The sequence below is a fragment of the Morus notabilis genome, unplaced genomic scaffold, assembly GCF_000414095.1.
Source record: "Morus notabilis unplaced genomic scaffold, ASM41409v2 Scaffold212, whole genome shotgun sequence".
In the NCBI taxonomy this organism is placed as follows: Eukaryota; Viridiplantae; Streptophyta; class Magnoliopsida; order Rosales; family Moraceae; genus Morus; species Morus notabilis.
In genome coordinates, this window is record NW_010361298.1 from 661193 (window position 1) to 676313 (window position 15121).

At 34.7% G+C, this 15121-nt stretch overlaps 1 protein-coding gene and 1 long non-coding RNA gene across 2 annotated transcripts; one reads left to right on the plus strand and one right to left on the minus strand.

The window, feature by feature from the left end:
- The first annotated feature begins 2230 nt into the window (after positions 1-2230).
- Positions 2231-2852, plus strand: LOC112091820. Its single transcript, XR_002902313.1, has 3 exons — positions 2231-2255; positions 2498-2546; positions 2690-2852. It is a non-coding gene; the product is annotated as an uncharacterized LOC112091820 (long non-coding RNA).
- A 6429-nt stretch (positions 2853-9281) lies between these two features.
- On the minus strand, positions 9282-14639 carry LOC112091811 (TMV resistance protein N-like). The gene is made up of 10 exons (XM_024166304.1): positions 14574-14639; positions 13773-14294; positions 13152-13339; positions 12309-12709; positions 12052-12198; positions 11891-11920; positions 11105-11756; positions 10488-10804; positions 9910-10376; positions 9282-9351 (listed from the first exon to the last, which is right to left on the minus strand). Exons 2-10 carry the CDS (start codon positions 14255-14257, stop codon positions 9282-9284), a joined length of 2757 nt encoding a protein of 918 aa, XP_024022072.1. The 5' UTR covers positions 14258-14294; positions 14574-14639.
- Positions 14640-15121: the final 482 nt, after the last annotated feature.

Here is a 15121-nt window from a genome sequence, read left to right on the forward strand (position 1 = left end):
CTTGTGACACCGACCGAAAAACAGACCTTTCAATTGTTATCAGAGCGGTTCACTAACCCTTTGTTTGGTGAGATTTTGGGCACTAACCGTTTACTTGGTGAGATTTTGGGAGTTGGTATGTTGTAACAAGGATTGATCAGTTGCTTGGAATAACCAAGATTAATACGCTTCAAATTTCCAAGATTCTACAAGAAAAAATAATTTAATTTTGTAAGCCCCAATAAATTGATGAATAAAAATATGATTTAATGACAATTTGGATTATGAATTTCCCCATTAGTGCATGTCATGATACTTTACTTGCAATAAGAAAATTATTATCTTATTTGATGATCAATTATGTAAGCATGTCTGAATAGGCATGCTTTTAGTTCATGAATTTAAATTGTACATGAGATTTTTAGAATTATCAATTTTTTAAAGATTTCTATCACTGCTTAGTAATATTAAGTTACAAGAATTTATTAGGAATTCTAAATGTTCCAATAGATCCTAAAAGATCACGCACGGTAAAACTTCAAATGTCAAAATGATAAATAACATTAAGAATGCATAAAGTTCCATGAGTATTACTTAGGTTATGTAAGTTATTTAATTCACAAGGATTAAATTCAATCCACAACATGATTAAAGGAAGTTCCTAGCTAGGATATCTGTAAACTCGATACAAACACAAAAAGTAGACTAACTTTCTCAGTAATACGAATCGTACCATAAGATTCCCACTCAAGCCAAGTCTAAGGTTTGACTTAAAGTGGCTGTCAGGTATTCAATTTTGTATGTAGATTTTTATCAGATATGATTTACTCTATTTTATGTTGGTCGACTCGTCAAAATAGTTGAATTCCAACTTTTTAATTTTCTTGGTCATACAAACTAGTGGTGCGAAAACTCGAGTCGTTGCAAATTTAGTAAATAATTGGTTTTTTTAAATAAGAAATAATAGGTAATCATAAACATTTAATACATGATATTTAAATTCTTAATTAATTTTATAGCATACCTGTACACCACTCCAAAGTTGCTTAAGCTTGATATGGGGCATGTCAAGTTCAACAAGATTTTTCCTCTTATAATTTGATGGTAAAGATTTTAATGGGTAGTTATACCAGCAAAGATATCTTAGGGAAGGAGGGAGAAACTCCAAACCTTGTGTAAGATATACTTTGAATTTATGATCATAGAAATGATCGTATATCTTGAGCAATCTCTGTCTATGCATCTTGTCGAAAACCGTAGGTTCCAAGTGTAGATCATCATCAATCTTAAACATGTCAAGGTATATTCCTTCGATTGCTCCGGTTCCCTAGAAATTTAAAGAAATGATAAATGAGAATATGAGTTATGAAAAACAAAAAGGAACAGTAACTAAAACTAATTACGCATAGAGAGAGATAGATAGATATTATTCTATAGCCGCTTAATTAGAATTTAATACTGACTCCGTTATTTTCTAGAACATTATAGACATCTTGAGGAATCCACAACGGGCTACGCTCACCAGGATCTTTAATAGATTGTTGGCGAACAATTTCCCAACCCATCCCTTGTATCAAATCATGCTCTCTATAAAATCTCTTCTCTCCCCTTTAAGAAAACATGCAATATCGAGGAAAATATCCTTTGTCTAGAAAAGGATATTTTCAAATCATGCTTTGTCTAGAAAAGATGTATGTACTGTTGTTCCTGTGGTTTTTCCATACTTTTTGAAATAGTTGATGAAAATGGCATGTATTGCATAAATTTCGTGTTTTGCTTTAGATACCCGTCATAGGTGTAAATTTAAAGAAACAAAAGGATAAATGTCTGTTTTGGAAACATCCTTAAGGTGGCAATACCAAACCATATGGAACAGTCTGCATTATCATTTTTGCAAGGGAGCCCCTGTTTTTAAATCATTTTCCAGTGTAGATAATATATTACTTTTGCATTGTTAACGTAATACGCTTGTTGTATTCTGCCCTTGTTATAGTGGGTCTCTCATTGTCTTTTTTTATTTATTTTTTTATGTATTTATTGTTTTTTGAACAGGCATACCAGAATGGAGATCTGCATATAGGTAAAGTCAGGTTACTGACCCTTGTTTAATTAGATCAAATATTACAAAGCTTTCTATCAAAAAAACAGTAAGGTTTTTCCTTGTTAGTTATTGATCTTATTATCTCTCTCAGGGAGCTCTCAACATGGACGTAACAAAAAAACTTTTGTGACTAACTGCGTTGGTCAAATATTATGATAAGCCGCCCACATGTTAGGTATTCTCTCTCCGGAATGTCTCTCATATCTTCTAAATACGCCCTCATGTTCATTGTAAAGTTTCTCAAGCCATGTTCCAAATATAACTTGTCATTTTTCTTGCCTTTTAAGATTTTTGGCTGCATCCCTTTTTTTGCAATTTATTGTAACAAAAATCTGTAGAATATCAATATAAGGTGGTCACTTTTTTTTTTACACTTAAATTGATGCATGTTTCTTCTCTATGTATGAAATGATCCAGGTCCTTTGGGATTATTAAACGATTTGATAAGTATTCCAGAAAACACAGGGTAAGAGATTTCATTGTTAATTTTAAGATGATCATTTCTATCAATTTCTTGGCATGGTTGCTATGGTTCTTCTCTCGGCACTCAAAAAGGGTGGGGGGACAAAAAAAAAAAAAAAAGAATTCATCATTTTCTTCTTGTTGCAGATTTTGTTTGATAACGGACATAGTGAATTTCTTGACATGTCAAAGGAGGATTGGATACCTATACCAAAATGACATAATTGCGAGGTAAGAAAATGAATTGACATTTGAAGAAAACTGTGAAGGGCTTCGAAATGAGCAGTAGAATTTTTAGATTCTCTTTAAAATTGTTGTGTTCTGTTTGGAGTAGTAGGTGATAGATTTCTAATAAAAGGCTTGAAGGATTACACGAATAAATGAGTGAAAATAGGTTTGCAATCTCATTATATTCTAAGGATTAATACAATAGTATATATATACAAGAAGGTTCCAATGGTAACAAAAGATAGTTTAGGAAAGAGAGAATGTGATTTCTCTGGAGTAGAAATCATTCCTTGATCAGTGAAGAATTAAGAGGAAATCCTTGATAATTTGAATCCACGTGACAGAGCATGACACTCTGCCATATTTGTTTCTAACGGATAGTTATTTTCTAACAGCTCTCCATGATTCTTGGTTGAGTCAACTATTGTGACGTGGCATTGATTATTTGTCTTATTAGCCTCCCTCAAGCTTGGCAGGGAGATGCAATGAACACCAAGCTTGAAACGAAAATCTTCAAATGTCGCACGTGGAAGTGCCTTAGTAAGAACATCAGCAATTTGCTTGGATGTGGATATATGGCAAACTTTGAGAGCGCTGTGTATGATTTTTTCTCGAATAAAGTGATAGTCAAGCTCAATATGCTTAGTTCTAGCATAAAATACAGGGTTGTGTATCATGTGAATAGCACTCTTATTGTCACAAAATAGAAGAGGTTGTCGTTTAAGAGTGATATTAAGATCACGAAGAAGATATTGAAGCCAAGTAATTTCAGCAGCAGTTGTGGCCAAGGACCTGTACTCTGCTTCAGTGCTCGAGCGAGAAACAATTGGTTGTTTCTTGGATGTCCAAGACACACAGTTTGAGCCGAGATAAATGCAATAGGCAGTAGTGCTCCGTCGAGTGATTGGACAACCGGCCCAATCTGCATCACAAAAAGCATTAAGAGTGAGAGAACTTTGAGATAAATACCTAAGACCATGTGTCAGTGTGCCTTTAAAATAACGTAGAATACGTTTGACGGCTCGCAAGTCCTTTTTAGTAGGATTTTGTAAATGTTGACACGCAAGGTTAACAGCATGGGTAAGGTCTGGACGGGTGAAGGTGAAATATTGGAGAGAACCACATAGTTGACGATATTCTGTGGGGTCTGTAGGGTCCTTGTCATCTGGAATAGGATTTGGCTTGTGAGCAATGGGTGTGTTTATTTTGGAGACATCAAGCATTTGGGCTTTGGCTAGAAGGTCCCATGCATATTTAGTTTGAGAAAGGGTGAGGCCACCAGAAAAATATTTTACTTCAAGTCCAAGAAAATAATGTAGTCGGCCGAGGTCTTTAAGCGCGAATTCTTTATTGAGTCGTTGGGTTAGACGAGAGATTAAGGAAATAGCATTGCCGGTGATGATAACATCATCTACATATACAAGCAAAAGAATAATGTAAGTACCATGATTATATATGAATAAAGAAGAATCAGCTTTACTACATATAAAACCAAGTGAAAATAAACAAGTACAAAGTCTAGCGAACCAAGCACGAGGTGCTTGCTTAAGACCATATAGAGACTTATGGAGAAGGCAGACATGATTAGAAAATTGTGGATCTAAAAAGCCAGGAGGTTGTTCCATGTACACACGCTCACGGAGGAGGCCGTTAAGGAATGCATTCTTAACATCCAATTGCTTTAAAGGCCACTTGAAATGGACCGCAAGTGAGATGATGACACGAATAGTTGTGGCTTTAACAACTGGACTAAAGGTTTCACCAAAATCAAGGCCTGGAATTTGTGTGTATCCCTTGGCAACAAGTCTTGCTTTAAATCGATCAACGCTTCCATCTTCTCGAAATTTGGTGCGATAAACCCATTTTGACCCAATGACATTAGCACTAGTAGGACGTGGGAAGAGGGTCCATGTTTTGTTTTGTTGAAGGGCAGCACGTTCTTCCTTCATAGCTTCTATCCAATTGGAAAACTTGAGAGCTGTTTTTAAAGTTTTTGGTTCAGTAGTGGAAACAAGAAAAGCAGTATTGGGATTGGAAGAAGAAGTAATAGAGGGACAGACATAGTCTTGTAAGTAAGCGGGTGGGCATTTTTCACGAGTAGGACGTTGATGAGGAAGAGAAATGGGAATGTCTATAACTTGTGGCATTAAATCTGAGTGGATGATTCTGAGATAGTTGATGTGTGATTGGACATGATATTAGAGGATGAATTAATTGGCTCTAGGAAGGTGCGTGCAAGAGTGGTATTTGGTATGTTGAAATTCGTAGAGGATGCTAAATTTGGTTGATTGGTGTCTAAACGAGAAGGTGGGTCATTGATTTCATGATTTTGAGGAGCAATGTTTTTGGGAATAGCACGGTCAGGATTTGGTTGTATGGGAAGAAGAATATGAGGTATAGGATTTTGGTTTGCAAAAGTTGTAGTAGTAGAAATTTTTGGTGTGGCTTGACATTTAGTGGGTAGGCTGGACATTGACCCGTTGCATGTTTTGCTGGAAACCCATTCATCAAAATTAGGAAAAGAGGTGAGAGTTAAATCATGAGTAGATGTTGGCATAGACTTGTCGTTTGAAGGAAAATGACTTTCATTAAATAGAACATGACGTGATATGTAAATACGATGAGTGTGTGGATCAAGACATCTATAACCTTTATGTAGAGGACTATAACCTAAGAATACACATGGCGTAGTTTTTTTTGAAAATTTATGCAGGCCAGGGGTTTTTAAATATGGAAAACATTGACAACTAAAAATACGTATTCCTGAATAATCAGGATTCTTACCAAAAAGTTGAAAATAAGGAGTTTCCTTACCAATAGAGGAGAAAGGTAAGCGATTAATAAGATACATAGCAGTTAGAAAAGCATCTACCCAAAATTTTAAAGGAAGGTGTGTATGAAAGAGCAATGTTAAGCCTGTTTCAACAATGTGCCTATGCTTTCGTTCAGCGAGACCATTTTGTTCAGGTGTGTTCGGGCATGAAATTTGTTGTGCAATGCCACATTGAGCCAAATGATTTTTGAAGTCGTGTGATGTAAATTCTCCTCCTCCATCGCTTTGAAAATGCTTTATTTTCCTGTCAAAATGCTTCTCAACAAAAACTTGAAATTTTAAAAAACAATCATAAAAATCATATTTATTTTTCAAAGGATATAACCAAGTATAACGAGTGAAATCATCAATAAATATCACATAATATTGAAATTTTTGGGAAGAAAATATTGGGGCAGGTCCCCATAAATCACTATGGATCTTTTCTAGAGGAAATTGAGAAATTGATTCAGATTTGTTAAAAGAAAGTTTACATCGCTTTCCTAATTGGCAACTAGTACATAAAGTATTCTTAGTCAACCAATTGGAAACATAAATAACTTTATTCTTTTCTAGAGTTTGCAGAAACTTTAAATTTGGATGCCCCATTCGAGCATGCCATATCTCTGAAGATGCTCCTTGAGATTTGACTGCAGCAAGAGCTTCAAGATTTGCTTCCTCGAGGTGTCCTCTCTCAAGTGCATACAAGTTTCCTTTTCTACACCCCTTGGCCAAAATTTGCTGATTCTAATCCTTAATAGCAAAACCATTAGAATTAAATTCAAAAGAACAAGAATTGTCATCAATAAGTTGACTAAATGACAATAAATTCTTTTTAAGTTCTGGCACGACTAAAACATCATTTAGCTTAAGATTGCCTTGTGAAGTCTGAAGCAAGGTATTACCTGTATGAGTGATTGGTAAAGACTGTCCATTTCCAACAAAGATTGAATCTTTACCAAAATAAGGTTTTAAAGATTTGAGGTTACCTCCTTTATTTGTCATGTGAGCCGTTGCACCCGAGTCGGCATAAAAATTTTGGTCACCTTCACTATTTAAGTCCATAGTTGCCAAAGCTTGCTGAGTTTTTGTCTCTTCAGGAACATAATCATACCTATAGTAGCATTTGATTACAATGTGATTTGTTCGTCCACAGATTGGGCAAGCTTCCTTCTTGTGAGTTGGCTTGCTTGGTTCTTCTCCTTTCCAATTATTAGTGTTATTGAATTTTAACTGAGGTTGGAAATTTGAGGATTGATTATTGTTGTTGTTGGGCCGATTCTGAGAAAAGGAGTTCCAGCTTCTTCCTCTAGATTGGCCTCTTCCTCCTTGTTGATCTCTTCCTCTTCCTCTTTGGCCAAGAAATGCTTGATTGTGATCAAGTTGTTGCTTTTCGTCCACAAGATAAACCTGTTCATGATTCTGTAATGACATTACAAATTGGTTAAATGATGGATATGGAGGTTTCGATAATACAGCAACTTTAAAATCCTTGTATTTTGGGCCAAGCCCTTTTGAGATTTGGAAAACTTTATCGATATCGGAAAGAGGCTTTCCGATTGCTGCCAGTTTGTCACAAATACTCTTGAAATTTCGGATGTACTCGCCAAGGGACATCGACCCTTTGGTTAAGGCATATAAGCCAATTTTAAGTTGAGATTCATTCTCGTCGGTGTTGGGCAACAGTTGTTCTGGGAGAGAGTTCCAAACTTCATATGCTGTATCCCCACCGAAAATCATGCTAAGCACATCTTCCGTCATGTTTCCGAGAAGCCAGGATGTAAGAAGACCATCATTGTTGATCCAAGCATCAAAATTTGGATTTGTGATTTTCTTACCCTCTGAATCAACGAGTTCATCAGTTGGTTTTTGTGGATCATTGATGTGGTGTTCTATTCCAAGGCTACGAATCAGGGGAAGAATTTGAGATTTCCAAAGAAGAAAATTGGAGGTAGTCAACTTAATGGAGACTAGGCTAGAGCACTGGTGAAAGAGTTGAATAGAAAGCTTTGGCTCTTCAAAAGATGGCATTTTAGAGCTTGATGAAACCTGCTCTGATACCATGATAGATTTCTAATAAAAGGCTTGAAGGATTACACGAATAAATGAGTGAAAATAGGTTTGCAATCTCATTATATTCTAAGGATTAATACAATAGTATATATATACAAGAAGGTTCCAACGGTAACAAAAGATAGTTTAGGAAAGAGAGAATATGATTTCTCTGGAGTAGAAATCATTCCTTGATCAGTGGAGAATTAAAAGGAAATCCTTGATAATTTAAATCCACGTGACAGAGCATGACACTCTGCCATATTTGTTTCTAACGGATAGTTATTTTCCAACAGCTCTCCCTGATTCTTGGTTGAGTCAACTATTGTGACTTGGCATTGATTATTTGTCTTATTAGTAGGGGCAGTAGTCGGCCGAGTAATTGAGAATTTTAAAATGATTTAAGTGGTTTGAACTACAAAAAATTATGTCACAAACTAGAATGTTCACAAACTCGCCTTCTATATTTCCGGCGAAAAAAGAAGGGTTCTCGTGAATGTATCTGTCATTCTGTTTTTGTAGGATGGGCAGTCGAATTCGGCGACGATTGATTTAGGGTTCTTGTCTCTTTTGTTACATAAAGTTAGACATTAATTGTTGTAAGGAGTGTTGTAAGAATGTTACGAACGATAGCATCAATTGTACACTGTTAGGCAGTGCATTCTGTATTAATTGCATAGTGTTCAGAAGAATGCTATGCTAGTATTCAGTGGGTTGTATTTCTTTTGTTTGTTGTCGTTTCTTTTAATCCCTTTTTTAATCTTCTTTTAATCTTCTTATTTCTTTTGTTTGGACCTCATATGGAATTTCTGGATTTTTGTAGTTCTTAAGGAGAATGATCTCTTTGGAAATTTGGAGTAATTTGATTTTTTTGATTAGTGATTGCTGGCTTGTTTTGTATTTTAGAACATTCTACGATGTGAATAAATAGAACATTCTACGATATGGACGAATCAATTTTTTATGCTTCTTACATATTCGTTTGTGAAACTATGTTGTTTAAGACTCAAGTTTTGTGAACTTGAGTTGAGTTGATTAAGTGAATTCATGTGAGAAAAAATACTATACAAGTTGAATTTGAATTTTTGTAAAAGGAAAAAAAAAGTAGAAAAAATTTGAGTTGTGATTCAAACTTGTAACACCCCAAAGAATTAAATGGGATTAATCGAGATAATTAAGAATTATTAGTGTGCCTAATCTGATGTAATTAATTAGTTTTGATTAATAAATGTTTCTGACGTGTAATTTAAATAATTTCAAGATATTTAAATATTCTCAGTAATTTTTTTTTTAACTCAGAAGTGTGTATGGACGCATTTTTAGACTGTTTTTTTTTAAACGTTGGTACGCATCTATTTTCTTTTCTTTTTTTCTTTTTTTTCTTTTCTTCCTTTTCTTTCTTTTTCCCTTTTTCCTCCCGTGCCACTCTCTCTCTCTCTCTCTCTCTCTCTCTCTCTCTCTCTCGATTCTCTCTCCTGTCTTATCAGTCACCTTGAAGAATTAAATGGGATTAATTGAGATAATTTCTTAAGTAAAGGCTTATCAGTCACCTCCTCTATTTAAGTTAGAGTTTATCAGAAAACCTTGAAAAACGCCAACACATAAAGACTAGGAGAGAAAGATGTGTAATAACATTTAAATTACCTATCAATCCTTGAAAATGCTGAAAACATTCTCTCCAACATCAGAATTCAAGTTTGTCTTTTCACCTTTCATTCTGTGTCACACAAAAAAGTAAAGACAACAAAGCTAAGAAAAGACGAACAAAAAGCACATACAACCAGAATGAATTACAAAGACATCTTCAATTGACCGGAGAAAAACATAACATATCCCCAAAATATTGAGTAATCATGAATTCAAACATCATATCCATGAAGCTATTCTTCTAACACTTGAAGTCACACAAGTTTGGCTAAAAAGTATCCAGGAAAAAAGGAAACTAATTTTTAAAACCGATAAAACTAACAATTAACACTCCAAATTTGGAGTGAAAAGACAATTTTTCCAATTTAGGGGAAAATTTTATATAGTAGGATTTTGACTAAAAGTTTCAACGAATAACTCAGACGTTATAGTTTTAATGTTTCAGCATTTAATGAAAAGAATACGTTCAAATATTAATTGACGTATTTTAGGTGCATCGCATATATAATTATCTTTCAAATTAAAATTAAGAGAAGAGTACCAGATAGATAATAACAGAGTCGTTCTTGATAGCGGCTGATTCCTCCTCCCCAATCACAAAAGCAATCATTTGCATGCATATACCAACCCAACTCCAATCCTTTTCACATTCGAATAACATATCGTACTTTGGACAAAAGATCTAAATTTCAAATAGAATGATGCCTCCATTGCATCAGGATGTCCGTTGAACATGCTGTCAGTGACGCATTGCACGAACACATGGTCCGACCTAATATCACTACTTCTGGATTTGACCACGAAAGCACCCATATCGTGTTTATATTTGTGGATTTGACCGCACTTGGTTTTAAGTTGTATGTCAAACTTAATTTCTACATATTGGAGACCGTGCATGTACTTAGAAGAATTGGAGACTGTGCCTGCTGGGAATATTGAAGCAACAATGCAAATGGCAAAACCCATAAAATTAGAATTATGCCAACCATGGGGAAGCTTCATAGTTGTTGAAATCCCCTCGTCTTGATGCCTGAACCACTTTGGAATTTCATTTCCCGGATAACATACTCCAATTGTAAGACAATAATTTCCTCCCTACATCACCAGACACCAATATATATGAATAATAGTGTATTAATGTTAATTACTTCAATCTTCAAAAATTACTTCAAAAAAAAAAAACAGAGATAGAAAATACATACGTACCAAATTCAATTTATCAACTCCGTATAAGAAATCAGTTAAAATGCTGCGTGCATTCCGTCCTAGTTTCCAGCAATTTTGGAACGTAAATCTTTTGTGAATGAAAGGGCGAGTCACATGCCGTATGTTGAATCCATAGCACCCCGAACTTGATATTGTCTCCAGAGAAGTACATCCTCTTGCATGTAGACGTATAACAGACGATGGAAGTTGTGGCAAAGATCGGAGCTTCTTGCAATTTTGAATGTTGAGTGTTTCCAGCCGATGAAGTTGTATGATCATGGTTGAAGGTATATTCTCAAATTGGTTCGCGCTTAGATCTAACAAAGTTAATGAGGATAAAAGGCTCAGCCAAACTGGAATTTCTACTATATTGCAGTTACATAGAATTAGCCGGTCGAAAGAGAACAATAAAAATTGCTTCATTTGGATATGTTCAGGTTCCAAACACCCGTGGCGGGACAAGAATTTTAGACAACTTAAATAATAAATCCAATTTGGGACAAACTCGAGTTTTCTGCGCCAACTCATATCTTGACGACGGAGCCCAAAAAACTTTTCAATTATAACTGAGTTGCTTAACACTTGGATCTCTGTGAATTTTTTCAATCTCCAACAACCGCCAAGTTGAAGACTTTCAAGAGACTTGGATTTAAATATATTGGTTGGGAGACTCTCAAGCTTTTTGCATCCTCCAAGACGAAATTCCCTCAGAAAATCAAGACCCTCAATTGACGATGAAGACACTTGTTCTATTGATGAGTCTCGCAAATTCAATTTTTTCAGATTTTTCTGAAGAGCTGCTGAAAGATGCTTGATATGTTGACAACCTTCGAGCCTCAATTCCACAAGATTTTCTAACAACTCAATTGAGAAGGGCACTTGTTTTATTGACAAGTCGCTTAAATTAAAAACTTGTATATTTCTCGGAAAAGAAGCTGCTGAAAAATTATTGATATGCTGACAACCACGAAGGCTCAATTCCACAAGACTTTCAAAACACCCAATTGATAAGTGCAATTCTTTTATTCCAGTCCAGTCTAAATTCAAGTATTTGATATTCCCCGATATGTTTGGGACTGATTTAATCTTAATGCAACCACGTAGTGTAAGAGATCCAAAACATCCTTGAAAATTAAGCGGAGGAACTTCAACTAAATTTATACAGCCCTCAAGATTAATACTTTCTAGCTTTAGAGCTCGGGATAGATCTGGAAGTTTGATCAGTAGCTTGGAATAACCAAGATTAATACGCTTCAAATTTCTAAGATTCTACAAGAACAAATAAATTAATTCAGTATATAACAATAATTTTTATTATTTTACCAAAAACATGTAATATGAAGTAGGTAATCATGAACATTCTACACATGATATTCAACCCGTTAACTAATATTATAGCATACCTGTACACCAGTCCAAAGTTGCTTAACGCACTACAAGGCATGTCAAGCTCAACAAGATTTTCCTTCTTATAATCTGATGGAAATCGGTTTGATGGGTAGTTATACCAACACAAATATCTTAGAGAACGAGGAAGAATATGCAGACCTTGAGTTAGGTGTACTTTGAATTTACTATGATGTGAATAATCTGAAACATATATCTTGAGCAATCTCAGTCTATGCATCTTGTTGAAAACTATAGGTTCCAAGTGTAGAGCATCATCAATCTTAGATATGTCAAGATATATTCCTTCGATTTCTTCGGTTCCCTAGATAATTAAAAATAAATAAATGAGCATATGAAATGTGAAAAAAAAAAGTTAGTAAAACTAATTATGTCAGAGAGAGATGTTATAGTTTATTGTCATTAGATACTTACCTCATTGTTGTCTAAGACATGATAGACGTCTTGAGGAATCCACAACCGACTACGCCTTCCAAGATGTTTAATAGATTGTTGCCGAACAATTTCCCAACCCATCTCTTGTATCAAATCATGCATCTGAACTTCGCCCTTACAAATGGTAATGAGAGACTTGTTTATGAGAACTTCAATCCCCGAACTTGAAAACAAATCACAATTATCTAGTATGCTCTCTATAAAATCTCTTGTCTCCCCTCTAAGAAAACATGCAATATCAAGGAGAATATCTTGTTGCTTATCATCTAGCCCATCATAACTTATTTTCAACACCTTTTGAACGTCTGAATGGGGAATTATTTTTAGCTTATTCCATGTGTGTTCCCAATATTCTACGGCTTGAGAATGAAGGGAGGAACCTAAAATTTTCAGAGCAAGAGGATTGCCTCCAGTATAAGTTACTATTGCTTTCGACAATTCAATGAAACGTGTTATGGAGGGCTTTGTTTTAAAGGCATTCAAATAAAAGAGTTCAAGTGCTTTCTTGAAATATAATGGCTTAACTTGGTGTATTTCGTGGGCATCCTTTTTAAGAAGTTGTGCATCTCTAGTCGTTATGATGACTTTACTTCCTGGGCATCATCAAGAACAATGAGCATCGTTTTATTGTGGAGCCTATTTCTCACAAAGCTGTTGACTGGACTTTCCAGATCTCTTTCCTCCAGCAGATTCGAAAAAGTTTGGTTTCTAGATAAGGCAGTCCATAGTTTTTTGAATTTTCCCTAACATTCTCAAGAAAGCAGCAATTTTCAAATCGATAAGAGAATCGATTGAAAATTTCAATGGCAAGAGTAGTCTTGCCGATACCACCAAGCCCCCAAAGGCCTATGACACGAGGATTTGGTAATCCAAACCATAACAGGGATTCAATTTCCTCCAGTTGTCGATATATTCCTACAAGGCCCTTTGTAGCAATAATAATTTGTGGCAATCGTTTTAATTTCCTCAATACATCTTTCACAATCTTCTCAATTAATTCCGACTCATACCTAGCATAAATATAAGAGAGAAATGAATTAGTATGAAAAAACACAATGAAATTAGCAATAAAGCAAAACAAAATAAAATGTGTACTTTTTTTATTCTTTTTTGAGAAATAAGATGTATCCTTCATATTACGGATTGTGATTCATTATCTGACAGTTTCAGTTTGTATTATGTTTTGTTTAGCAAGGCATTTTAAATCCAAATATGTTACTTTAAGCACTATAGCTTTGCTTGCACTTTTGTTTTTGTTATTTGTTTCAAAAATTGAAAAGTAGCAAATTCACCTTATTAGATTTTGCTAATACTGTTTACCTATTTTAATTTTAAAATTAAAAAAAATTACAAATTGAGGAAGTAATAATTAATTCTTACTTGTGTTGTCATTTTCTATTTTCAAATATTATTTCAAAGATTTATATACAATATCATACTTACTGATAATTTTTTGAATGAAAGCCAGATAGATCAGCTGCAGCAGTCAAAGCATTTCTCCACTCCTCCACTTTTTTCAGCTCAAAACGTTCTTTGTGTGCAGTAAAGGCATCAGCATAACTCCCCATCTGTTTCCTAATATATGACGGATTGATGTCGTAAAAGACGGGTAAAACAATCAGACCTCTTTCATTCTTGCATTTGAGAATGTGCACGAGCTCATTCAAGCACCATCTAGAAGAAGCATACTCTTTCGAGAAGACGACTACTGAAATCTTCGATTCCTCAATTGCTCTTGAAAGTGCAACCGAAATTTCATCTCCTCTCTCGAGATTCGGATCATCTCTGTAGGTCCGAATGCCTTTCCGGCATAAGGCAGAGTAAAGATGACTAGTAAAGTTCTTACGAGTGTCTCCTCTAAAACTGATGAAGACTTCATTGTTGATCACGACAGAAGAAGAAGAAGAAGAAGAAGCAACAATGGCCATATCGTTGAGAGGAAAAGAATTAGAAAAGGATTTCTTCCTATACATTCATTGTTGAAGTATTATTATTTTAGAGAAACGAATGAGTTAAAATAAACTTGGGGGTGGTACAAAACAACAAATATACAGAAATATTTGCATTAATTTTCTTAGGGTCTAACCCTAACTATGTAGAATTTTATTTCCAAAATTAGTAACAATATTTAGTGCAAATGTATGCCACCATGCAAGAAGAGACCATACTACAATGCACACAAAATTATAGTTATTTGGTTATAAAAGAGTGAAAGAGAGAGAGAGAGAAGGACGATTTACTTACAGAATTGAAGTATCCAAATATAGTGCTCAGTTTTGCTTATTCAAGAGCGAGGAGGTTTTCACAAAGCGAAGAATGAGAGACATTGCTTCAAAGCATGATTTCCTTAGGCTTTATGATCGATTAAAATTACATAATTATTCTTGAACTTACTTCTAAGTGTGAGCTTTAGTTCTTGGAAGTCAAAAAGACACAAATATGGTGCATAATTAAATCGTGGAATATAGTCTTTTACAAGGAAGTGCCGTGTCACACCATACATAACCAAGTCACTTGAGCCTCACAAAATTAAGAAAGCATAAAGCGACAAGGATAAAGCTTAAAGAGATATAAGCTCAAATTCCCTAAAGAAGAAGAAGAAGAAAAAAAAAAGATGAATGATATATATGAATTTTGCCACACAAGGAAACTTTAAAGGGTCGGTTTCTTATTTGTGTCCCTTTATAAAATTCTCTTTAAAAACAAAAGTAAATAAATAATGTCCCATATTCTAATATGGGAAAAAACCAAAACAATTTTCCTACTTCTTTCGCACTCAATTTTGAATATTT

Coding starts and splice junctions, on each gene's coding strand:
- LOC112091811 (XM_024166304.1), bottom strand. CDS start 14,257: ATGGCCATTGTTGCTTCTTCTTCTTCTTCTTCTTCTGTCGTGATCAAC. Junction 12,710..13,151: donor TTGGGGGCTTGGTGGTATCG/GCAAGACTACTC, acceptor TGAAAATTTTAG/GTTCCTCCCTTCATTCTCAA. Junction 10,805..11,104: donor TGAAAGTCTTCAACTTGGCG/GTTGTTGGAGAT, acceptor TAACTTTGTTAG/ATCTAAGCGCGAACCAATTT.